Genomic DNA, 27,168 nt, shown 5'->3' with positions numbered 1-27,168 from the left:
GACCTTGGGATGAGCTACGTCTCAAAAACAGCCTCTGACAGCTGAGGGGAACAGCTCTTCCTTAGGCTTCATAAGCAGGAACTCCATCAGCCTGTGCCTCTGAAAACAAAGATACACAGTTCTTATCCTCATCATCTCCTGAGACTTGACACGTCTGTATTTCCCTGGTGACTGGACTGTATAAAGGTGGTACTGTTTTCCAGGTGTTAGGAAGATAAATTCCATGATCTCAGACACGGGGGGGGGTTACCAAAGCTTGGGGAGAAGGACGTATCACTATCAGTAGATACAATGAATACAGCATTTAGGGGCCACAAGGACATCTGGCAGAACTTCCAAGATAAGGAAAAAACTAATAAAACCAACTCAACAACTGTGCTGAAATCAGGTCTGACTGAGTAAAAGATAATTCCGGCAGGGGCAGATGGCAACCACTGACTCATGGCCACTGACTCAAAAGAAGAGAGAGACTGAGCATGCAGACTAATCAGCATCAGAAGCAAGAGAATCATTTAACCAATAGAAGATAGAATACTAATTAATATGAGAACTATGTAACTTGTAGCCAATAAGCATTAATTCCTCTGTTTGCTAAAATGTAGCAACAGTGAAAAGATTTGATAGTTGGCTGTGGGCTTTGTGGACTTGCTACCGAGCACCCCTTTCTGTGCAGAATTACAAACAGGGCCCCCCCTCCCCACCACTGAGAAGCCTACGGTGAAGAAGGGCCAGTGGGATGCCGCTGGAGCCACGGGTGATGGCTATCTCTCTCTCTCTCCCCCCGCTTCCATCTGCAATTTTCTACTTATTTCTATCTCTCTACATCACATTTATTGCTAAATAAAATCCATATTGTTGACTTCGATATATGGTCTTGTGAGCCCCTCAATTTGGGCGGAGCCATCTCTCACTAATCAGATCTTAACAGGGAACAAGCACCAAAAATAATGAAAGCAGTCCAAAATCTAATGAAATGGTCACAACAACTGTAGAATTCATTAGATGGAAGCGATTTTGTAACTTTGATACCCCTCCCCCTCAATCGACTTCCTCTGGCAAGAGCAGCAGCCCTGGGAGGCTCCAGCAGGCAGGAAGAATGGGCAGCAGGCCCACAGCAGCAAACTGTTTAATGACTGGGTTGTTGTGCAAGTGACTGTCATCTGTGAGAGGAGGATGTTTTCCAATTTGTCCTTGGCAGCCAAAGCTTTGCTGGAGGATAACCACATTGCAAATATGAGGAATTTCAAGAATTTCTGCTTTTGCTTTTGCGCATTTTGAGTAACGGGTGCTCTTGTGAAGATCAGATTTGGATCTGCATTTCCTTGAAGCTCAAGGAGGGCTAAGCATCTCTAATCAGGAAAAGTAATCCCTTTAATTTAAAAATACAGCTGGAGGTTTGTTTACATAGAGTCAAAAATAGAGGTTTCCCAAGCTCTTCAATTTATAGGCAGCGATTATGAATGGTTATTTCACTTTTTTACCGTAATGCAAAGTTTTCCTAGCACCTGTGTCTACCTGGTGAAACAAAATGAAACACAAAATTCAAGAGCTGAAGCTTGGGTCCTTGTGAATGGTCTTAGGTCTCAGCTTTATGCCATTCATGATGAAAACACAGTTCTCATACTAAGAAGCTTTCAACTAAACCAAGAAGCAGTTTCAGCAGCAGAATGTTAATTATCAACACTAAATATATGAAGTAGGAATTAACAGTATTTAACAGCTTGGCCCAGCTACTGAAAGAGATACCTGCACATACCTACATTAAAAAGCTTGTTCTACTACAGCAGAGCTTCCTCTGAAATACAGCACTACCAAAAAACAGCAGTGTTGTTGAGCAGTGACACTGTTTCATTTGAAACAATCAGAAGACAATAAGTTTGAAACAATCAGAAGACAATGGTTTATCTGCTCCTGTTACTGCTCCAAAGGATTCTAAATAGTGAAATGTCCGAGTCCTTTATTCAGTGTCTTTCTCAGAAAGGAAACAATAGTCCATGTTACAGCACTCCATCACTTGCTGTCACAATGACATGTTGTTGTTGCACATCAGAAATGGCCTAAAAGCATAAAGCAGCACAGAGAACAGTTTTTCACCAGCTAAGCATTCTCATCCAGACTTCTAAAAATCTACATTAACTGATGTATAACTAACTAATGAATAAATTCCTCTGTTATTTAGTATGTTCATGGTTGTTCAATGACTGCTAGGTGGCAAAGCAAGCATTAATTTTTTTTCTCTTGCTCTTGTCTTCTGACACTCTTGAAGTCCCACAGGAGAAGAGAATATATTATTGATGGCATCATGGAAATGCAATGAGTCTTCATGTTTATCTGTTCTTCTGCTGAGGAGACATCAGAGGTTAAGTACAGCTCTTAGCAGGGAAAGAAAAGCAGCATGAAAATTATGGTGCTAAGAACTAAATGGAATAGCCACCTATGAGTTCAGGTGACCCGCTGAATTAAGGCGTTTCATGTATCTCAACCTACAGCTGGTCTGTAGCTTCAATCTTACATTGTAATACAATCTTGTTTCCTAAACCCAAGGAGTCAATACAAATGCTACAAACTCAAGACCTTTCTATTGCTTTTATTCTGATTATTTCCCTAGTATTTTGACAGTGAGGATAAGATGAAAATTATAGATAATATTTTGGGCCTAATAATGCCCTGTGTAGATTATAGACAAATACCTAATTTACTGCTTAGTTAGCCCTATCAGATATCTACGTAATATGTGTGTTGTTTAAAACTGCATGCGTTTCCATACTTTAGGAGCTTCAGGAATGATATCTCCTTCCATTTTTGCACATAGAAGGCATGAGAGGCATTGAAAGTAGTGCATACACACAAATTGTAGTCTTCTGAGCAGCACATGGCAGGCTAGTAATGTCACAATGGCAGGGACATCATTCATACATTGACTCCAGCTATGGAAGCTGGAAATGTTTAGGGATATCGCCACATATGACTCTTGCTATTCAGACTTTCAGCATTAAGCTTACCCTGCATTGGTTTAAGGGCATGAGCACCAAGTTTGTTCCTTGTCCCTGCTACTCTTGCTAGAAAGCCAGAGGGATGTCTACAGAACAGAGATTCTCACTGACATGTTACTGCTTAGCTTTGGTTTTAAATGCTGAATTTTCAGTTGCTGTTACGGAAAATAAGGAGAAACAGCCAAATTACAGTCCTCCTAGTCCAGAATTCCAGTTCATTTCTGTGGATGACAGTAGCTAGTCTAGCTTCCACTAAGGGACTCTGCCACAAGGATTTCTCTGCCATGAATAAACTGAATACACGAGCTTATTCAGAAATGCCTATTCAGAAATAATGTTATCTTGAGGACACACTGTAGTTATCTTCAGGGACATGAGAACTGGAAGGCTACCTCACCTCCCCCTCCTGCCAGAGGAAGGCCAAAAAAACACCGGAGGAATGCTTTTTCTTTTCCTGGCATGCAGTATAGAAACGTAGAAGTAATTAAAAGAACATATGGAGAAATGTACAAAGTTGCCAAACCTGGCTGTTTAAACAGCAAGGCCTATCCAAATCCTGAAAGGTCTGCATGGGGAGACAGTTGCACAAAAGCTGTCTACTGAAGATTTTCAAAATAGAAGAGCTTGGCAGAAATTGGGTGCTTGTTATTAGCTTGACTTCCAAGTCCCTCCCTTGGCCCTTCCCCCTAAATCCTACTCAGCTTGGAAAACCCCTTTCACAGGAGAGGCTGTCAGGAAGAGTCTATAAGCAGACCTTTAGGCAACCCTGAGGGGCAACCTCAGGCTAAAAATAAATAAATGACCTGACAACACAGATGTCTGAAAGCTGCTGCTTGCCATATCGAATCCAAAAGTACTGCTGCTCATGTTACTGCCTTCCTACAGACAGATGGTAAAGTAGAGCCAAGTCAAGAAAATCCTGGTGAAAGAGGAGAAACCCTAGGTGCCAGGAACAGGTGCCTCCAAACACTGTCTTGGGTGTCCTTTATACTTACATACCCACAGATCAGCTGCCCTTCTTCCACCCCTAGACATAAAATGCAGCACCCAGCTGAAGTCTGTATATGTTTTTTTTTTTTTTTTGCAGCTACCAAAACGTAAATTAACTCTGTTGCAAAGGAATTCAAATATCTCTCTCCGTGAAGAATATGAAGACTCTCAGGTTTTAAAAATACTTCTGACCTTTTTCACATAAATCAACTCTGATGCAAATATATACTCATGGGAGCAAAGACAACTAAGATATCTTTACATCAGTTTTGAAGAGTATCAGAAGGAGCAATATGTAAAAAGTTCATTTATTTCCACTTAAGAACAGATTTTACTTCATGTAGCATGAGCCTCTTACAGGATTTTTTTCTTGATCTTGGTGCAAAACATTAGTATCTATTTTCTAAGAAACATGATTTTGGAAAAAGCAGATAGTTGTAAGGAGGTTACCTTGCCCAGCTAGTGAATTTTGCTTCAGGTACTGGAAATAAAAGCCACAAAATACAGAGCATCTTCATAAAACAGCATTTCCACTATAGAGAAAAGAACTTAACCTTGAAACTACACTAACAGAAATTTCATTAAGTTTTATACAGCAGGAACGGTTTGGCTCCAGGTCTGTTTAATCCAAGTCCTGAAGGTTTAAATCCCACTATATTACAAGAGCATTACTTAGCTCAGACTTAATTATAGATTCCAGTTGGAGCACGACCCTTTCTGCCCCAAAAGCAGCAACTTAGCTAATAAGACAGCTCTGCAACATCACTCTTTTGGCACCTTAATCTTGAACTTGGCACATCTGATTAATATAAAATAAATGCCAACATTAATACCCTGTTACGGAAATGCCTTCCCGGTGCTGATACCAGCATTCTACAAGGGATACTCTTGAACACCTATTTCGTGAGTGGTTCTCCAGAAAGCCAGCTCCACCTTCAATATTACTGATTGTCACTCAACGAGAAATTTTGGTTCCAAACTCTCCAGATTATGTGTCATCTGTCCTGACACTGAGTCATTCAGTGCAGAAGGCTTCAGGAGGAAAAGGAGTTATATTTAACTTGTGCCAGAAGTTTTGTGTTTGAACAACTGGAGAACAAGGAAAAGCATTTTTAGGAACAAAGATGACTGAGGTGGCTGTGCCCAAACCACGCACTGACACAGTTGTGTGTCTATTTCTTGAATGTCTGAGGCCCATTTTTTCCACACACCCTATCCTGCAAAGCTCTGTATCAGAGGTGAAGTTCTGCCCTCTTGATGATAACTATAAATTTAATAGAAGGTCACATGCCACAACTGTGAGGTGTTACAAGTGGACATGGCACTGCTTCATGGGCTGTTCTTGCCACGTGGTTAAGCTGTTGAAAATTTTCAGATGACCACAGAGAGCAGTTCACATACCTCTGGGAAAAGGAGGGTGCTGAACCTGAACCCTGTTTTCAGAGCCTGGAGGGGAAAAAGCCACCCCTCCCCCAACTCCCTATTCTGATTGTTTTAATGCAATGCTGTGATCAGAATGCATCAGTCCACAGAGAATCTCATAAACAACTGTAACGCCCACAGATCACAAATAAACCTCAGATCACATACAGGTTTTAGTGTGGTATTTCACAGGAAAGCAGGAAGCCTCTATTATTTTCCTCCTAAAATCAAATTACGTATAATAAGGGCCTGAAGGGGATGATCCTTCCTGGATTGCAGAGGGAATCAAAAGAAGTCCAGATCACGAGGGAAACACAGAGTGAATCTGATATAAATTTATTTTTAGTTTTGATGATGTTTAGAGCAGCCCCCTCCTCTTTTAAATACCACTCCCTCCTCCTTTTGCACCGAGACACTGTTTGCTTAGAGATGAAACTCCTGAGAGATGAGCCTGGAGTTAAAATACAAACCTTAGGGTCTAAGTGTGAATACAATGACAATCATGATTCTGGAAGAATATTATCAGTTAATCCAAAACTGAGAAGCAGTGATGTCTTCTGGAAGGGCAATAATAATAATAATCGGTAGAATACTTTTTTCTCTGCAACATCAAACTCTAATTGCTGCAGTGCATCAGAATTTAGACAGTTAGTAGGCAAATACTCACATCTACTTTGTAGCTCTACAGCCTGGATGGGAATAATGGCAGTTCAAATACTGTATCTGTGTCAAATCATTAGGGAGTCGGACTACAAGCTCTTCTTGTTTTGCAGCCAAAACTTGGCTATATATGTATGTTCAGATTTTGGCTTGTTAGAGAACCTTCTGACAAAGGCATCAGGAAAAAGTGAACTTGAAAAATCCAGACAAAGTTGTGGGTTTGAGGTGATTTTTTTTGGTTATGTTTTGTGTTTGGTTTTGTTTGTTTGTTTAAATCAGTGTCTGGCCTACTCTTCAGAAACAATTAAAGAGATAACTTCCGATGGGTTGTTGAAGAGTATCTATATAGCTTGACTGAGATTACAATGAGAATCTAAGAATTCTTCAAGTTTTCCAGCCTCTATAATGGCCTCTTCTGCCATTTATTCCCACACAGAAGAGAAAATTGGTGACATTTTGATGTCTCTTTGGAAAGAAAGAACAATTTAGCAACATCATTATTATAGATTGTAACATGTCTATGAACAGCATGTAACAGAAGGTTTTTAATAATATTTTACTTAACGAGATTACTGTCTCTTCAGTACTTCACGGTTATCACTGAACATCTTCAATTTACATTCTAAAATAAATTACTGTGTAAATAAAGTATGCTCACAGTTCTTGTATGTGGACAGTACTTACATTTAATTACAAATGATCTGGATATGTTTATAGGTGTGAAATACATTAAAATTGTTTACAGAAAATAAGCTCAACTAGCACTAACTTTGGAATCTAATTTTCACAACAGTACCAAGATTAGCTCAGTTATTTATTTGAACATGCTTTTCAAAATGTATTTTGGAATGCAGTAAAAAAGAAATTCAAAGAAATGCCAAAAAAAGGGAAGCACAGAAGATCAAAATTCCATAGCAGGTCAGATCAATAAAATATTAAACTGCACTTCTTAAATGTAAGTACTACATCAAGTAGTAGTGTGGCTGTTCTTAAATGGTGTTAAAGCCCTTGTTTTCTAAAGGAGACAGTAATATGCATTTTGCCTATTCAATCCAATCAAGATTTAGACATCGTGCTATAAAAGCAAACATATCTGACACTTCTTCTATAACTTTAGCAGTTGGCTTTCCAGCTCCATGGCCAGCCTTGGTGTCAACATGGATGAGAAGTGGATTGGTTTGTTTACGGCTTCGGCCCACAATATATTGCAGAGTAGCGATAAACTTCAGTGAATGCAGAGGGACCACACGATCATCATGATCCGCTGTGAGCAGCAGCATAGAGGGGTACTGGATGCCATCTTCTTCTGGTAGCTTGACATTGTGGAGTGGAGAGTACCTGAAAAAAGCACACAAACGTTTACATATTTTTTTCCTTAAGATCCAAGAAGAAGGATCTCTGGCTCTCAAATGTGAAGTGTGTTTCTTTAATTTCAGAAGACATATGTGTACATCTCACAGAAATGTCCAAAATATCAGGAAGGATAAGAGGGAAACTGCAGCTGAAGCTATCAAGCCCATAGCAGGATCCATCCTGCTGGAAACATGGAAATTGAGACTTTTCCCCAGCATACATATCCCCAGCAGTCTATGTCTGCATGTGGATGGCTTCATCCCATGCAAATCTCGAAACAGTCTCTGATGGTAAGCCACAAGTGCTGTACAGTTACTAAATTTGCTCTCTCCCTCCAATATTTAGGCCACCTTTCAACATCCACATATGCTGAGGAAATGCCATGCAGGAAACGGAAAGAACTGTAAGTTTTTCTGCTTTCAATAGGTGGTTTTGATTCCTAGTTTTTGAGCAATGAATAATCTAACTTTTCAAAATCTGCCTTCTTTTCAGGAGAATTTGCATCTCTCAGTCACTGTCATTCATTCATGGCCAGTCTTCGCGAACAAAGATTTGGGAAAGGTCTTTACCCTTCGAGCCTGTGCAGTGGATTTTTTAGGTGAGACACAGTGTGCGCTGAGCTGAGCCCACCCTTTAATCCTAAGGTTCATCTGCCGGGGCTGAGCAAGCTTGGACAGTGGCAGTGAGGTCCTCAGGATGTAGGTTTGTTTAGAGTGACCTTCTCTTAGATGGATGGCCTTACAGGGCTGACGAGCTCCATCTGCCTGGAGGAGTTCCCTGACCGGGAATCGAACCCGGGCCGCAGCGGTGAGAGTGCTGCATTCTAACCACTAGACCACCAGGGGTCCTCTCAGTCACTGTAACATACCATAAAAGGTGTATCTACATATGTCAACATAAAGTACTCTCTAACATTAGAAATTAAATGTAATAATAAGTTACAAAAAATTCCATCTAACCATTTCATTCTTTATTTAGACAAAGTTACACCTAAGAAGAATGTTACATTTCTTAAATCATGAGTAGGATACTGTTTTCCCCCCTATTTCATAACTGGAAATACAGAAGGAAATTTTGCTTTATTTTTGAATGAACTTTGCCCTTGGAGGAGAACCCATAAGTAAGTTCAAATTATTTTTAAGAATACATGACAATATTTGAGTGTCTAACCTAACAGATTCCTTGTTTCCTCACTTTCATCTAAGGAACAACGTAAGTATATGTAAAGGCACCATCTAAGCAACATTACATATATATCTTAATTGGCAAGAAATTGCCAGCACTTGAAAAGGAGACAAAAGTATATTTCAGGTATTGCCATATGAGATGTTTCTAAAATTGTGCATTTAGATTTTGTGAGTAAGTATGTGTGTAAATAGGTATGGAGTGTTCATGCGGCACATGTTCTTTTTAATATCTAAACATCTATTTTATATCTTTATATTTAGATATATTTAATATATAAATATCTATTTAATATCTAAAGACCAGTCAAATTGTTTGGTATGTATGAAGCATTTTTCTGGAATGTCAATCTTCATTATTGAAGAGACACAAGTGCAGTAACTGAAGATGAGGTTCCACAAAAAATATTTTAAAATGATGGTACTTACTCTAACACACCATGTTAGCCATAGCCAATATGTAGATAATTTCTGTTCCCACAGAGCTGCCTGTCCCATATATTTTTAATTTTTCTTAAAATAATCTTTCTGGACCTCTCGGCAAGGAGTTAAGAAATTAATTAATATCCTGCTATGGTCTACTGCCATTCAGTTCCTACAAATACATCCCATCCATATTGTATAACACAATTCACAGTGGTGACTCTCTCTCCCTTACAATAAAAAGTACAATTTATATCCTGGTTCACTTGAGAATATTCTGTTGTAACAGCCTAAAGGAGTCATTATCCAGAAAGAAAACCTTATGAGTTGCTAAAAGCTGCTAGGAGAACAAGGTCTTTGAAAATACGACCAGTTGACTCAACAGGACTTCAAAGATAGTCTTTAACTCAAAACCAACTTGTAAGGAAATGCAGAACTCCCCAAATTCAGTGGAGGACAGGATGAAATAATTACTCGAATAGATATTGATCATGACAACCTGAAACTCTTGTGCTTTTTAACAACCACAGGAGTATTTAAAGGCACTTACTTGCACAGCCATTCAAACTGCTCTTTACAGTCGGAGCAACCGTAGTCGCTGGTCCAAGCATGGCCAATGGTGTACTTGTGGAACTTGAGCATGTCCATCACTCCCACTTGGGCAATAACACAACCAAATAGGTCAGGGCGCTGATTGGCACAGGCAGCTTCAACAGAAAAACAACTGTATTAGTATTCATATCTTAAAGAATTAAGGTCAGCAGTAAAAGGTCCACTGCCAAGTTCGTGAAAGACCAACTTCCAAAAAGCTTTCATAAACTCAAAGTTTATTAAAAAAAAAAGTAAAATTGTTAAAATAATGTGAAAAAAAAAAGATTACCATATAATACCTGGAGCCAAAAAACCTTAAATATAAAATATCTGATATAAACCAAATCACACTGGGAGAAGAATGCCAGTGAATATGAATTCAAATAGGACTTTCAAGCAAAACTGGAAGCAAATACACAAATGGATAAAAAATGTAACTTCCAAAGATGGTATGTTCAATAGAGCTTAAGAGCTATTTCTCTGTTCTTTAGGCACCAAACATGGTGTTCGTTGCAAACTGCCTTTCAAACTAGCAAACTGTGTTTGAAGAAGTGAAATTTGAAAATATGTGAGATTTTCGACTATGGAACTGAAGGTTCCTAAACCATTCCCTGTCTAAGCTTTTAATATTAGCATCAAGAAAGAAAAGGATCAAAAGTCCTCCATTTACTGAAGAAAGTTTTCTTCCATAATTATTATTATAAATCCTTATGGAGAGAGTTTTGATAAAATCAGACTGCTACAAAATCAGAGGAATAACCTCAACTTAACTTGTATTTTCTTGTTTTATGATTTCCATCTTCTTACAAATGGAAGGGACAAGTTCTTTAAGAATAACGCTTGCCTCTGATATTTTAAAAATAACTGCAGTAGGCCCTTCTAGCTCAGTATTCAATTTGTAAGAGTGGCAACTGGCAGATGCTCTAGGAAAAGGCATTAAACAAATACTGGAAGATCTCTCCTGTAAATTATCAGCTTATAAACTAGTTGTTTAAGCTTTCTCTCAGTTGGAGTTATCTTTATCCACCCTGTTAAACAGCAATCAAAATACTCATCCTCTGTAAACACATCTATTTCCTTTCTTAATGTTTATTCATCTAGTGTTCATCATATCTTGTAGCAGTAAGTTCTTCAATTCCAATTTCTGTTGCTTGATTTAAACCTGTTTTTTCATGATTTTACAAATTCCCTTGCTTTTTTTGAATTATAAGAAATAAGAACACTGAAATTTGCACGTAACTACTACAATGGATCACAGAATCTGTTTTGTAATTCAGAATTATTCACTGTGCATCCACATGTAGGTATACTCTTTCCCAAATTTTTGTATCTCCTCATTTTTGTCCATTTTGAAAATGGATTGTTTATTCCCATTCTTTGCCTCCTGCAAACCAGGATATTGCTATCCCATGACCTTGCTTCCAGCTCAGCAAGAACTTTCTTTCATAGCCCTATGTGAGGGCCCTTGTCAAAAGCATTTCAAAACCCAGGAATAATTCTTCACCTAGATCACTGTTACAAGCACCATATGCAGCCTGGCTCCTTCAAAATAGCTCAAATAGATTTGAAAGATGCAACTTCAGCCTGCAAAATTCTTCCTTTTATGTCAGCTATTATTTATTGGTTCCAACTAGTTTGCCCGTTAGAGAAGTCAGATTTACTCATCTGCAGCTTGCGGATCACCATGAACCATTTTAAAACTTGGCATTACACTTGCCCCCTTCTGTTCCTCAGATATTTAGGCTTAGTAGCCTGCAATTTCATACTGGAGTTCACTTAGGATCTTGCATGTGTACCATCTGGTCCTGGCAACGTGCTACTTTTCATTGGATTGATTAATTCCAAAACCTTTTCTGCTGATGCTCCAGCTGGAGTCAGCTCCCCAGCATATTCCTCATGAAATCACACTGGTGCAGGGAACCCCCCACACTCCTCAGGAGGGAACATCAATACAAACAGACCATTTAGTTGTTCTGCTTTGCCACTATATTTCTTTAATGTTCCTTTTACATCTCCTTAAACCTGCAAGTCCCACAGATTCTCTAGCCAGTTTCCTGCCTCTGATGTCCATGGAAAGATTTCGCTGCTAATTTTACATTAGAGGCAATTTGCTCATCAGTCTCCTGTGGTCTGTCAGTCCCTGCCAAGAGTTTATACTTTACCCTATTTTCTTTATTTGAACATAAATTCTGTTTTCTGAAAGATGTGATTTTACTTCTGGTCATCTCTGATATGTAACCATGCTAACTCTTCCTGGTTTGTTCCCAAGACATTTTTGTAAGGTATGTATAGTGCCTTAAACAGATGCTATGTAAAAGAGCTTGATGTTTTTAACTGAAGCTTTTGATCAGATCCCTCCCCCTCATGTTATTTCCTTTTATGAACATAAATTATATTCTGGTAGGACAAAAAGTCAAAACAACTATCACAACATTTCATTTTAATACTCTTTATTTTAGAGTGTCTCTTGAAGCACTGTCTGTTGCCCAGGATTTTGTAAGAAATGGCTGCCTTCTACTTCCTTAAGTAGTTACTTCAGTAAGAAATCACTTATGGAGATATTCATCCATTCCCACTGCACCCCTCTAATTAGCCACAAGACTTAATTATATGCATTAATAAAGTGTAATCCAGATCAACAATTTATTCATTAATTTTACCCCTCTACATATACGTTAAGCTTTAAAATTCGGTATGAAAGTGAGCCTTCAAAACATCAGAACTGGTTTTGACTAAGCAAACACGAGGGATTGAACATGGCATTTGCATAAAGGAGGTTTTCAGCTTACAGCTGTGCTGCTTTGCTCAGCTTGGGGATCACATTGCAGGACAAAAAAGTCTTGTTTTGTGATTGAATGAGGCAAGAGCTCAGAGCTCTGTAGTCCTTAGAGTCACCTCCTGTTAGTCTGACTGAAAGGAAACAGTATTTTGGAAGAGTGACAATACTCTTCCTTGTCAGCTTTTTCTTCTATAAATAAGAACTGAGAAAGTCTGGCAGTGGGTCCTTGCACCTAAAGGATGAGTTATGATCTCTAGTGTTGCATGAACAACTATTGCAAAATTTATTCTTGCTTTGATGAAAAAGCACTTACAAGAATTTTCTAAATTGACCTAATTGCACCCAGTCAAAAAAAATCCCTATCTGGCTCATCAAGAGCATGGAAATCCAGCTGGATTATAAGTGCAAAGGAAGGTTTCTAACAAGATTTTTCAGAGCAGGGAGGTCTAGATTCCTAATACCTGTCTCCTGCCAGAATGATGTACGCCCTGCAGATGTGACTTGCTTCCCCTTATCAAAACAAGGAGCCCAGCTGACTCGTTCAGCCAGAAAAACAGGGTATTTTATTACTGAAGCTGGGTAGGATGAATCTCATCCTAACTGTAACTAAAGTCCATATAATCACATATATATAACAGTATTTTTGGAAGCTATGTAATATGTTGAAAGTTTAACTGCATTTCCAAATATATATCTACGCTCACATAAAACTGACTTGTGCAATGCATGCACTCTCAAATGGAGTGTAAACCCTTTAATCCTTTATCATATTCATCCATTTCTATTTTCAATGCACAAATACCTCCTGCCACCTGTTATCGAGAAGAATATAAGCAGAAGGCAAAAATACAACTTTAGATGTACTTGTTACTTTATCTTTAAAACAACTGCTTTTTAATAATAATAATAACGCAGGAATAGCCAAGATGGCTTAGACAAAAGACCTATATAATGTGAAATTCTGTTTTCTTATGCTGGATGCTAATACACTGAAAAATAGAATAAAATCAATAGGGCCAGTATTCAGAAGCAGATAAACAGGAAGGAGTACAAAAAGAAGAGCAAGTAAAGAGTGGGTCTAGTAAATCTGCTAATTTTCTATATATCTATGCATTCTATATATCTATGGTTTATGCATTTGAAGTGTCTTTGTTCCCCTTCTCACATAAGTAGCTCAAGCTACTGTCACATGCCTTTCATGCTGTTTAAAAAAAAGTCAGATAAACCCCAATTTCTCATCAGAGACATTCATGATTTTATTTGTGGTCATATTTTAACTACACAATGAAAGCCGAGTCAACTTGTTATACTCCTCTGTACAAAGGCTTTATTTGCAGAACTGTTATGTTCTCTTTTGTTCTCTAAGAACAAGAATGCATGACTACAGAAGGAGTGAACGAGAAACTCAGATGGAGAATTGCAGGACATGGGCTCCTGGCTTACATTACAGACCACATACAATTTCCCCAATATGCTACATAAGAGAATTCTGGTTCAATAGTTATTTTGTTGTGATTAGCCTTGAGAAAGAAAAATAAAAAAATGCAAATGTTTCTTAAACCATTTTTACTTACTGTGTGATTCTACCACAAGATTAGCTCTTACCACACAAGACTCTAATATGGCTTTCGTCCTTTGCTAGAGACTGCAGAATCCCAATGTTCCATGCAAACAGCAAATTAAGTACAACTGTATACATTTAACAGCTGTGTATATTAATGCATTGAAATTCTGGCAACTTTGGACAAGCAGATTTCATAAATTTTTGTCTGGTTACTTTAATAAACCCAGAAGCAAACCCGGGCAACATAGGAGCAGTTCTTACCAACTAAGAGGCCCCCATTTGAGCCTCCATTAATAGTCAATTTCTTTGGGGATGTGTAGCCTTCCTTGATGAGGTATTTGGCAGCACACTGGAAGTCATCAAAGCAATTTTGTTTGTTGGCCAAGATACCACCTAGCACAGAAACGAAACAAATCAGTTGATGCCATAAAATCCATTTGATACCATCTCTTCAGAAAAACGTGTGCAAAAATACCTGGGAACAATTCCAGTTTCATGAACATTTTAATAATTGATGCAGCTCAGAAAGACAGCAAAAATAAAAGATTCTTTCAACACAGAGAGGGTATAAGATGGTTCTGTCAATAACCCTGATGCTTTAAGAAATTCTGAATAATATATACCTATACTGGGGAGTGAGAGCCAGGTAATGTTCCTAATCACTAAAATGAAAGCTAAAAGCTTTGCATAGCAAAATATATACAAAATGACCACATACAATCCACCTGAGGCTTGATCTAATGGGACTTTGATATTAAACTCAGTTACAGTTTCTTAAGGCAATAAAGCTTCAGCTTATAAAATAAGCTATATAAAATAAGCACTTCTAATTTCCTGGACATATAATATGTGGCTGGTAATCTACTTTTTTTTCTATTAGTTGTTTTCAAATCAGATGATATACAGCTATGGTAAAAAAGGAACTTCAGAGTTGCATTCTTGGTTTGAAATTTTATTAATTAATTTTCAATACGGAAATGCTTAAGATACTGCCATCCTGTTGAACAGAATTCCAAACGTCCTCAGATGTATGAGGGAATAAATCATGACTGAAAATATAGGTCCAGATGACATCACTGATGAGACTTCCAGTTCGGAAAACAAAAAATTTTGCAGGGTGGGATAGGGAAAGAAAAGCATAGTTTTCCCTACAATTTTCAATCATTTTAATAGAAGAATATCAACCTTGAGAACTCAAAGTTGCCCAAATCTCATAATCTTCCCAATTGTTTGGCGACAGACTAAAACTAGCTCTTCCTCAAAGGTTACCCTACCTTAAGACCATGGTAATCTCAGCCAATTAAATGCTAGTAAGAAATGGGAACTAGGAAGAAAATCCTTGCATTTGTGTAGCAAAGGCTGTGGCCCAGCCAGGTAAAAGGGACTCAAAGGATACAGAAATCTAACTCCAGTTCCTTTTACTTTGTTTAAAGGGTGGATGTTATATTCTAAGTGGATTGCCTAAGGATCCCACTATGGTCTAGGAACCTCCAGGACAATTAATTTTACCCTAAAATAAGTGAGGTGAGCTACATCTCTTTAACTGGAGGTGTCTCTAACTCCATTGCCCATCCAGTGATCCTGGACACCCAGTTTACAATGGTTGCTTTATTTCTGTGTTGCAGAAGTTTGGCAAGATAACTCTGACATTTAGTCATACAGATCTTGTAGAACTGGAACCAGTACACTTTTAATTTTTTGTATTTTTTTTTTTTAAACAAATACACATCGTTATCACATTAACAACATCATTATAGAGAGATATACTGGGACAACAGAAAAGTCTTCAAATATGTGGCAATAAAGGAGAAATAAATCTTACTCGTTGCTCAAAATCCTGGGCTGGTCTAAGGTCAGAATCCTATCTATATAATTAAACCTAAGTAAAAAGACTTTCGTAATTGGTTCTGGAAGTAACAAAGAAGAGATACATATCATATTTGCAACTGCAATAAAAGACTCGGGTCAAAATCAAGCAGGAAATAGGTGGACCAAAGAAGCATTATCATATTAAGATAAATTTTATTAAAATCTATTACAAATCAATCAGCAAATTAAAATTAATGAAGGATACTTCATCTTTAGCAATAATATCCTGTATCTGCAAGCACATACAGCTTCTATTTATGAAGCTATTACATAATTAACTCAATTGTGAGGAAATGACCCAGACAAATAGTTACCACAGATGAAACAGTAAAATCAAGATGCAATGATCTGGAAATACCATTTTGTTTGATAAAAAGTTATTATGGATTACTGCCATGGCAAATTGCTACATCATAAACACCACTGTTTTGGTACATTTGCCTTGCTGACAACATCTCCAGCAACTTATCTTCCAGATTCTTGGATATGAGTAAAGCGTCACTATTAAATAATGATGGGTATGTTACAGAAATAAGTAGGACTTTTTCAAGCTTTTTTCTCTGGTGAAGGGATGCAGACAATTGTCAGCAATAAGGCAAGTGGAACAAAGACAATCAAAGGACTAAGGCAAAGACTGGATGGGAAAAACATGGACAGAAATAAAGCAAAAATATTAAGAAAAGGGGCAAAGAGATTTATAGAGCTTTGCAGTGAGTGACTTGGTTTCCCTGTAGCATAAAAGTCAGCTTAAAAAAACCTGAAGTTGGATCCCCTATGAGTGGGCAGGGGATGACATGTCACTACACTTCCAGAGCTGACTGTTTTCATATGAACTTCACTCACAGAATCATAGAATCATTTAGATTGGAAAAGATCTTCAAGCTTAACTGTTAACCCAGCACTGCCATGTCCCTAATGACACACCTACATGTCTTTTAAATGTCTCCTGGGATGGTGACTCAACCACTTCCCTGGGTAGCTGGTTCCAGTGCTTGACACCCCTTTTGGTGAAGAAGTTTTTCCTATCACATTCATGAAATATAAAAAAAAAGGTCTATTCATAAATTATGCAAAAACAGTCTGGAAGAGTTACATTCTGAACTCAAGCATTCACACCTTCTGTAAAGTTCTGCAAATGATTTTTTTTTTTTTGGTGTGATACCAAGAGAGTCTAAATAGTCAGTGTTGTTGTCTTGGGGATTTAGAATTGTAGGGCCATGTGCACTTGCAAATTTTCTGAAAGTCTAGGAAACTTGATCTTGCTTAAAAAAAAATATTTTCTTGGAAAATATTGTCTTTGTGCAAAGCTATTTTTAAGAAGTTGCAAAAATTAAAAGAATCTACGAAAACTATCAGATTAACGCTGGACAATGTACAGATCTAACATGTGAGTAAGGAAAAAAAATTACTTTTCTACAGAATAAGTAAAAGGAAAAAGGAGATCTGAACATGAAAGAAGGAATGAAGAGAAAATGTTGCAATTTTCATTGCTAAGCCTGCAGTTTTGTTTCCCTGCTTTGACTGACTTACCTTTGTGCCAGGTCTCTCCATATTCACCACCTCCCCTAATGTTTGCCACTGCTAGAACACCTCCTAGGTGTCGCACAAATATAAGTCTTGACACACTGAAAAAGGAAATAGACAGAGGATTATTTTTAATTTCCAATTTTTATACACCTACCACTTCTGTAAAAATACTTTGAGGGAAAGATCTCTCCCAAAATCAATTATGAAATTGTGAATGAAGTCCCCCCTTGATAGCAAACCTGAGTAATCTGTAGAGGCAGTAGCTTAACTCAGCAGAAGCTGCAGAAGACCAATCGCACATATGCCAAGGAGATAGATAAAATATTAAAATTTAACAAGTCTTTTCTCTTCCCCCTCTGGTAGGTTTAAATTTCTTATTTACTTGAAATCTTTGCTCATGCAAGAAACTACTGTTTGCAGAAATTAATTTTGTTCAACCACAAGAAAAAAGATTCGGTCTTGTTACCTTTAAGTCCTACTACTGCTTATCAGAAATGGTTTGAAAGATGGTAGTCCTACAGTGTGTCTCATGTGGACGTAGTATCAAAACAGGTAAAATTTTCCTATCTCCCAAAGCAGTTACCTATGTACTAGCACATGTTCTTAAAAGTATATACCAAGGATTAAGGAAAAAAAAAGAAAAGCAGAAGGATAACTGATAAGAGATTTCTGTATTTTCATAATCCATCAAAGGAAAAACTTTCTACCTAGGCTGGTTATCTGGCCACCAGATTGCTCAGAATGCATGAATTATCTCTGCTTCTGTAAAATCAATACTTAAGTCCGTCACTGTGAATTGCATTTTCCTTAGATTGCTGTGACATGCTGATCAGATGCAAGATTGATATTCTATAAGCACATTGTGCAAACATCAGAGGGAATTATTCTGTCATACTCCAGGATGCCTAATTTCAACAGGTTGCTGCACAGCTAATGTGGAGTAGCCTGACAGTAGGTTTCCTCATTAGATTGTGGCTTCTTAATTTTTGGTATGTTAGAGTCACAAAACCTCCCAGAATATTCTGCACTTTTTTTCCCTGTCTCTGTTTCAAACTTTGGGCCTCTTGGTCCAAAGTTATTTGATTCCCAATAATCAAGGGTAGCAAGTATAAGAAAGTATTACAGGTAAGGCAAGAGCTTGCTACCCAAATTTATTGCCTGAATATATTTTAAAAATAAAAACTTCTGGAACAGAGTCCGTCTTCTTCCATCTGCTGAAATAAACTGTGCCCACTGAGGGATCAGCATATTTAACAAGTGAAGTACCCATGAGCAATGCAAAACCAAAGTGCATCCTATCCTGCCTGTGGAGTCCTCTAACAGAGATAGTACTTTGATGATGATGATGATGATTTTTTGAGGGGTCTAAGTAACTTCATAGGATATGAAGTACTCTTGTTATAGGTAGCTAGTCCCCATTCCCACAAGCAAACAATTTTCCTGATGTACAGACCCTCAACAGGATAAAGTTCAGAGTTTGGTAACAACCATTACACTGCCCAAATTATAAGCAAGGTTTAGTCTATGTGTGCTCACTCTCAGTAATACTACTGGGATTTAGGCACTTCGGAACACATTACCCTGTATACCCAACATAAACAACTAGTCATGTCACTGCCAGCGGTGATTAATTAATACCCACCCCGGTATGGCCAGTAGTAAGTTGAGTCAGGACCCTTACTTGACCAATTCTTTGAGGCAAATGTGCCTCAAGCTTAAAACAAGCTTTCCTAAAGGGACTTTAAAGTTCAAGGAACCAGGTTTTATAAGTAGAGAATCAGAATTTATTAACTTTTTTAAAAAGTGAAAATTCCAAGTGATCAGACAGCACAAAACGCAACTTTCACACACAGCCCTGCTACTGCCTTCTATGTCCTTCCAGGTGTATTCTTGCTTCCAGATTTGATTTCCAGTCAACCGGGTGTTTGAGTCACAGCAAACTGCCCAGTCACCCTGGATGGCAACGAAATATCTCATTCTGCAGAGGGAAGTCTGGCTTCCTGCTCTTCCCAACAGCCTTTGTAGCTTTTTGCTCATTAGCCCCATTTTTCCTTCCCTCCTGGGAGAAGGGTAAATGAAAGGGCAAAAGGGTCAGGAAGGAGTCAGTAGAGGGAGCAGAAAATCTGCTGTCAAGTATTACAGCTGACAGAGAAATGCAGGCTAGTGTACTGGTGGTGGGAAAAAAGTCCTGAGTCACTGGACTTCGTTGTTTTCTTGGCTTTTGTGGAGCAGAAAGGAGCAGTAATAGAGTAACCGAAAAGAGTAATCTTCCACTCCGCACCCAGGGCTGCTATGTTGCTTGACCTTTCTCTGGGCTTACAGTCTCTCCCTGCACCACCTCTTTGCTTTAAAGGCTGGGTACAAACTGCCAGTGAAATGCAATTTCACAGTCTGCTGCACAGCCAGCTATATTCCAGGATGCATTAGAAATTGCTTCTCCTGTACCCACACAGGCACATATGGAACAGTGAAGGGAAATATGTTGGTTCCTATAGGGTAATTAGTCAAATCTGAGGCATTAGTGGTAGGTTTGTGATGGTATTTTCCCAGTGGCTCTCTAGGTATCGGTTCCATCAGCCTTCACTTGTACTCGTTATGCCCGCTGTATAATTAATGATAATGCTCTGGCAAACACTGTCTTGAAATGCAGCTCTCCAGTCCAGAGAAGCATATGAAAGATGCATGCTTGCATTCAGAAATAACCCCCTACTGTAACTGACTTCATGACTTCAGGCTATCATTCTTGTAGTTATTTCTGGACCCTGTAACCTGTTGGTTTGTTTCTACTGCTTTCAGTGAAAACAAAATTTATTTTAATTTTTGGTGTTGGAGAAAAAAGAAAGAGGAACACTAGTTTCTGATTTAAGCAGAAATAAGCTCCCCAAGTCAGAGAGTTGGCTCATGTTAATGGGAGTGAAACACCAATGAGAAAACATTGTACTGTCTGGAAGAAACACAGGACAGAACTGAACCACTGGAAAGGAGAAAATTAAATGCTTTGTGAAAAGTTATAAGAGCCTTAAGCTTAAATAAAAAAGCCTCAGAAATATTTATCCAGTAGTTTTTGTTTTGTTTTGTTTTTTTTTTTTTGTTTTGTTTTTTTAAAGGTAATCTGGCTACTACTTGGTTGCATTTCCATAGCTAAGTTTCAGCTCAGTATCAGGTGAATGATGTGGCAAGCCTCAGCCTTGACTATCCTGTGGTCATCTAAAAAAAAAAAAAAAGATCAAATCATGGTGTTGGGCTGTGTTTGGAACAGCACATGGACTGGGGAAGTACTTGTGGAGTATTGCAGTATATAGTAACAAGGACGTAGTAAAACATTACTGGAATTTACCAGCTAAAGGGTGAACTGGATATTCTGCCTTCCTGGCAAAAATTCTCTCTTACAATTACCTTTCCCTGATCTTGCTTGCCTACTTTTGGAACGTAGTTCCTTGCCAACTACTCAATTCTCAAGTTATTAACCATAAAGATGCATTTGAAGGCTTCTGCTATCCTTATTTTTCTTTTAGAAAGAGAAAGCTGAGAAAGGATATGTTGATAATACAGGGATAGAATTAGGAGGGAGGTATGGGCAATCATGTTTTATTTATATTGTCAGTGGGATAATGTATTTTGATCTGGAGGTCACTGGTAGTTCTCTGTGCACTTAATTTTAAGGGATTGTTACAAATTCATATTCTTATTTTATGAACTGTATAAAACAGGTTTCATAGGGTTCAGGAAAACATAGGTCACTGCTCACACCTCCCATTTTCATCTCTTCTGACTGTCAGTTGCACCCTCTTGCTGCTGTTTGCTGGACTCCTACGAGAATCAATTTTTAACTTGCCAAAATGGCAGAAAACCACCCACTCCATTTTGCTGGGATAGTTTTATGTCATTCTTGCAATACAAATCAGCTTAGCAAAGGTTCCAGCAAGCACCAGGGCCAATAGATGGGAAGTGGAAGTAGGCACTGTGAAATATCTTCTCCTTTTGCTAACAGCCCGCTCGTGTCAGCTCTGCAGAATGTGAAATTTTACCTTAAATTAACAGATACATGATATTTATTTTACATTCTTTAAAAAAGAAAACATGGTAAGTTCTATCACAGTTTTCAGCATCTACAATAAACTGTAATAAATCTGTGGTTGAACCTAACTAAAAAGGAATTTAAAAACTATTTGGATTATATAATTGTGTCTCTCAAAAACCACAGGAAATTAAAAATGTAGCTTTATGAAGCAGATAGAAAGCTTACAAATAATCACAGAACACAAGATGGGAGGTCCATTGTTTGAAAAAGTATTTGCTAGAAAGGACGAGAAACTGTAAATGCTATTCAGAAATACAATCACTGCGACCTGGAAAAGTGAGCACTGCAAAGGACTTCTTGAAATGTGCTGCCTCTAAAGCAGGACTGGTAGTACCTTAGCTTAATAGGGTTGTTTCATAATAGATTATTTTTCTGTTGGTGAGCTCTCTTCTGCTATCTGAAAAACAGCTCTCTATTCAATCCTTTCCATTTCTGTTTTCCTCTGCCTCACCTAGGAGCCTGTCTTAGGTATTCAGAAAATCGCTGCCTCTCGACAAGTCTATTCAAATTCCCTTGCTGAAGAAATAAGCCTTTTCTCTAAAAAGATCATCTATTCAATAAAGCTTATGGCTTTTGAGGGCTACAAATCCTGTTTTGCACACAGCATTTTTGGTTTACAATGTGTTGCTTTGCATTTGCAGAGATCACATCATTTACTTCTCAAGACAGAATCATCTTTTGTCTTTCCCAATCCTTTGGGACACAGTAGGATTTTGCTTCTGATGTAATCTCCTCTAAAGTATTATATGAAAATGCTGTGAAATTTCAATTATTTACATTAATTTAGACAAACATTTGATCTTCTATAATATGTAGACATAGGTAATTAACTTGGAAAAAAGAAAACTTCCAATGACATTAGTTCAGCAAAGGGTTCAAATATTTGCTTAATATATGTCCATATGCTTTTCTGTTGAGCTCAGTGACAGAGCAGGAAGAAGCTGAGGTACAGTCCTAAGGGCAAGGTGCCTGTTGTAAACCTTAGAAAAGCAGAGCACTTCTCTGCTCTGACATAAATTTCTTTTGTGAGCCTGGGCAAAACCCTTGAATTAAGAACTAACAAAGCAGACAAATGGTGCCTGGGCACTGATGTGCAGTCCTTATGGCCCTCACCTTGCTTCTCAAGGACCTGAAATGCATCCTGTCAGATCCATCATCCACCCTGCCCTCAGTCTGTGACAGCTGTTAATACTAGATATTTCAGAAGAAGGTATGAAATACCCCACTTACCTGTAGCTTGGTGTAATTGATATGTTGAAGCCTCCATATCCATACAAGAAGGCAGGATGAGAACCATCTAATTTAATTCCTTTCTTGTGAATAATAAACATAGGGATCTTAGTACCATCTTTGCTAGGGTAGAAAACCTAAGACGAGAAAAAGAAATCCGTAATGATCTCAGTGCCGTAACTCTCCACAACTGCTGTTGACAAGAACCAGAGGTGATCCCTTCTAAGGTGTCCTAGGGGTGAAACTTTCCAGGCAATCTGTGCCAATTGCCCAGGTCAGGTTCAGTAATGGCCATCACCTAATTGGTTGCTTAACAGTTCTGGAAAATGTATCAAAATGAGACAGAACAAAGGGTATGACAGTATCATGTTTATGTACCTTATAGATTAATTCTACATACAAGAGGGTTAAAGAAAATGTTACAAAAAGAATATAATTCTCTGCAAGGGAAGACTGGCATTGTGAAAACACAAGGGCTGCATAGTCCATCATAGCGAAAGCAGCCAAGATTTGAGCTGGCACAGAGAACAAACAGAACTAAAACCAGATTTCCAATCTAAATTTATAATTTCTAAAATTTCTCCTCTTTAAAAATTCAAACTTCAGACACTAGAGAACAGCAGACAGAGAAGAAACTCATCCATTGCACTGTTTCAGACAAGAGAGAGCTGTTAGTAGAAACAAACAGGTAAAACTCTTTGAAGATCTGGTCTTGTGCTTCTGAAATCACTGAAAATTCTTTCATATCAGTTGATGCAGCAGTCTTTGCTGCATTTATGTAAAAACATAAATTTCACCACAAATTTAAGGCCACAGATATTAAAAAAGTCAGACTATTTTGGTTTTCTTATTAATACATTAGCATTAATACATTAGCATTAATACATTAGCATTAACATTTCTCAATGGAGTCACTTCACACACTGAATTCAAGTGCAAAGAGAAAACTTTGAATAGCTGAAGCTGTTTTTTCAGCCTTGTGAAAACAGCAAAAAGCTGACTACTCAACTCTTGCACATGCAGCATGAATTCACCAAATCAAGTCTGTATCCAGCAAAAGTGGACTGCATTGCCCAGTCTTTCAAGGTTGTCTGAAGGACCAGTTCACCTCATCACGGTGGTAACATAAGCCATATGACAGAAACTTTTGTAGCACTTGGTGCATTCCAGACACTACCAGGCAACTAGAACCAGGAGTCCCAATGTTGCAGAATCCCCAATCCACCCAGCAAGATGTCTGAACTGCCCACTGGCTTTTAGGAAACCAGCTCCCAAAACACCAAGTATCCACATAGCAGGTGCTTTCAGATATCTTTCTATTACTGCCATAGCACTCTGTGAAGTTAAAAGTTGAACTCCACGTACACAAAGACTGTAGTTGCTTAACACAGTTCTCACATCTTGTTGTTTTGATGTATGTATCTGCCTGCATACTCTAATTTAGAATTCAGCCTGTCATATTTTACCAGTCAAGCAAAATACGTGGGTGTGAATGGACTTTGTGGCATGTCCTAAAGTTCTGGTTGATTAGTTTTCATTGCTTTGTTTTAGCATCATTAGTTGCAGCTTCAACTCTAATTAGAACAAAAAGGTAGTAAGTGAAATATGACACATTCTTATAATTTTGTTGTGTGTTTATAATTTCTGTGCTTTTAAAGGAAATAGTCCTAGTATGTTTTATAAAGCACACAATCAACAGGATCTATTTTTATAACACATGAACCTCAACAGTAATATGAACCCGCGCAACACATTTATTCTGAGCATTGCCTGTAATGTGAAACATGTAAATCCACATGGCACGTTAAAAACAAAATAATCACATTTAATTTTAGTTTAATCATTGCTAATGAAATGCAAGAAATTTCAAACAAAACCACATCTACCTCTGAAGACTTCACTAAAACCTGTAGACATATTACAGATAAAAATTCAGTATTTCAGTATTCAGCAGATGAGAAAAAAAAAATCAAAATGAAAGCCTAAGGGCATTTTTACACAGATTAAATCACTGTTTCCAACTACTGCCATAACTGTATCTTTGCTGACAAAGTGCTTGCAGAACAGCAGAATACAGAGAATTTCCACTTTAAGCAATTAGTTGAACACTATAAACAAATAAAGTAAATGATAAACAGGAGAACCACTGAGGCTGGTAATGAGGAGTTCCAGGGACTTCCCTAAAATGCCATCCATCAACTCCAGTTGTTGCTGGCAACTCACGTGAAGTGAGCACCTGGCCTTCCTACATTTCCAGAAACTTACTGCCATTGGCCAGTCCTTTCCTGAAGATTAAAGGATGCCACTAATTTTACTTCTTCTTTCTGAAAAAGGGCCTTTTTTTTTTTTTAAATAGCTCTCTGAAAACTGACTTCAGTAGGGATTTTATTGTCATCAGTTTAGATAAAATAACATAGCATTAAATGAAAACTCAACAAAAATTAAAGATGTGTGTCAAGGTGACATTTGCAATTTAAGAGTTTTCTCTCCTATCTTTGCTAAAATAATGATTACCTCTCCCACCAAGATGAATACATGAAAGTGCGATGGAAATCAATTCAGGGAGACACTAAGATACGTGAAGCTATTTAAGCTTCTCCAAATAGACTATTTTCAGCAACTGATTCAATCTCATCTTTAAATTAGGTGTTATTTTTGAAGCAAGTCCAATGGTTTATTCACATAACTGATAAATGGATGTGCTTCTATCTCAAAGATTAAGGTAAACCAAATGGATGTGTTTCTATCTCAAAGATTAAGGTAAACCACAAGGGCAAGCCCTAAAAAGAAGAATTTCCCAAGATGGTGTTTCAGCCTAATTTTAGAACCCCTCAGCTTTTACAGTGGTAAATGTTCATGAAAGGGTACTCCTGTTTTCTGTTTTATCACAAGTAGGAGTGATCCACTTGTGCCAGTCACATTATATTACTTCTTGCTCATATATTTTCAAATAAGGACTCATGTCACTATAGTCAGCATATATAAGAGGACAAGTTAGCAAAGTGATTTTGGAGGGAAAAGGAAGGAGAAAACACTTCAGAAACATTATTATGAATGCTGGAACTCACCATTCAAGGGGGGAGATGCCAAAAATAAGTATCTTCAGCCTTTAGGAATGCACCAGCAATGCTGTGTGGTTGACAGGGCACTCCTGCTGCATCCAACCCTTGGTGCTATTCTAGGAGCTGGAGCAGTACAACAGCCCCGAAATAGTTGTAGCTCACTTTGTCTCACACTGAAGTCCCTATCTGTCACATGTCAGAGGGGTCTCAGTGCCAGAAAGAGTCACTTTCAATTAAGATGCTGGAACCTGAGGCATAAATTTACAGCCTCTAGTGTACTTATTGCGACTCAGGCAGAAAGCAACACTGTTTGCACAGTTAGTCATTACTACAAACTACATGAAGATTAAGCTATATAAGCCACACAAAAACGAATCTCAGTCATTCTTCCTTCATGCATAGGTATATATTTATAGAGTGGTGTGTTATTTTGTTTTTTAAACTTAGCATTTGAAAGCAATTTACATTCCATTTTCATGGACTAAAAAAGTCAATGGAAGTTTACCTCCAAGACAGTTTACAGAGTAAATTTTACACGTAAATACAGTTAATGGCTGTGTGATTGGGCTTGTATATTTACTTAGGAGTTAAACAGGATTAAAAGGTTCTATACATTCATTCCTGGAAAGGTCTTCATCCTCCTAATTATTATTTGTCTTAAATGTGCAGTATTTATGTTAGGTGAATCTTTACTTAAGGAAGATAGGAACAATCAGCTGGCATTGTAGACAGACACCCAAATTCAGAAAGACTGTGTTTATCCACCTCTGCCTTCGCAGTGACAAAGAAGCATCCTCTCCATCTCAGGTCACAAGGAGTCAAAACTAAGTATTTTAAAAAAGCTAAGAGAATTTTGAAGTAAGAGGTTGAAGACAAAGTTTTTCTTTCATTTTTCTATAGAGATAATACAGACAGACATTTATACTTACACACAGAACTAAAAATAATTTTGGCAATCATCCATTATGCACTTCTTTTGTGAGTAAATATGAAACCAGTATCTATGAATATTAAATGAAATGACACAATCATCACAACAGATAAACAAACCTAATCTGCCTGAATACTCATATTGTGTCACATAATTAAAAATACCTAAGACTTCTGACATTGAACAGAAACTTCCATTTTTAAAAAACTCAGCAAATTGTGAGTATTTAGTTTCACTTTTTCTCGCTTTCAGAAATATTTTCTCTGTTTATATAATGGCCAGATTAAAGGATGTAATTATAGTTGTTTGGTGAAGAAAACTGAATGTACACCTGAAATCATCTTGCTTTTACAAAATCTAAAATCCTTCTATGCAAAAACCAACTCCAAAATTGCACACATTTAAAATTAACCTTTTAAGGTAAGATTCAACACAGGTTTTGAAATACTGTTGTAAAACACAAATTCAAGATAATATTATCCATATGGGTCTAATGCATATATTTTTAA

At 37.7% G+C, this 27,168-nt stretch overlaps 1 protein-coding gene across 1 annotated transcript in view; it reads right to left on the bottom strand.

The window, feature by feature from the left end:
• Nucleotides 1–4,277: 4,277 nt before the first annotated feature.
• The window catches only part of PREP (prolyl endopeptidase), a 97,585-nt gene continuing 74,694 nt past the window's right edge, over nt 4,278–27,168 (bottom strand). Inside the window, exons 11-15 of the mRNA XM_032682680.1 lie at nt 22,667–22,803; nt 17,359–17,453; nt 14,221–14,352; nt 9,576–9,732; nt 4,278–7,403 (exon numbers count right to left, since the gene is read on the bottom strand). Coding sequence (XP_032538571.1) covers nt 7,109–7,403; nt 9,576–9,732; nt 14,221–14,352; nt 17,359–17,453; nt 22,667–22,803 — 816 coding nt within the window. The 3' untranslated portion in view covers nt 4,278–7,108. The remainder of the gene's footprint in view (nt 7,404–9,575; nt 9,733–14,220; nt 14,353–17,358; nt 17,454–22,666; nt 22,804–27,168) is intronic.

This window comes from Chiroxiphia lanceolata, chromosome 3 (genome assembly GCF_009829145.1).
Source record: "Chiroxiphia lanceolata isolate bChiLan1 chromosome 3, bChiLan1.pri, whole genome shotgun sequence".
In the NCBI taxonomy this organism is placed as follows: Eukaryota; Metazoa; Chordata; class Aves; order Passeriformes; family Pipridae; genus Chiroxiphia; species Chiroxiphia lanceolata.
The sequence above is the reverse complement of the archived record's forward strand: the minus strand, read 5'-3'. Positions and strand labels throughout refer to the sequence as shown.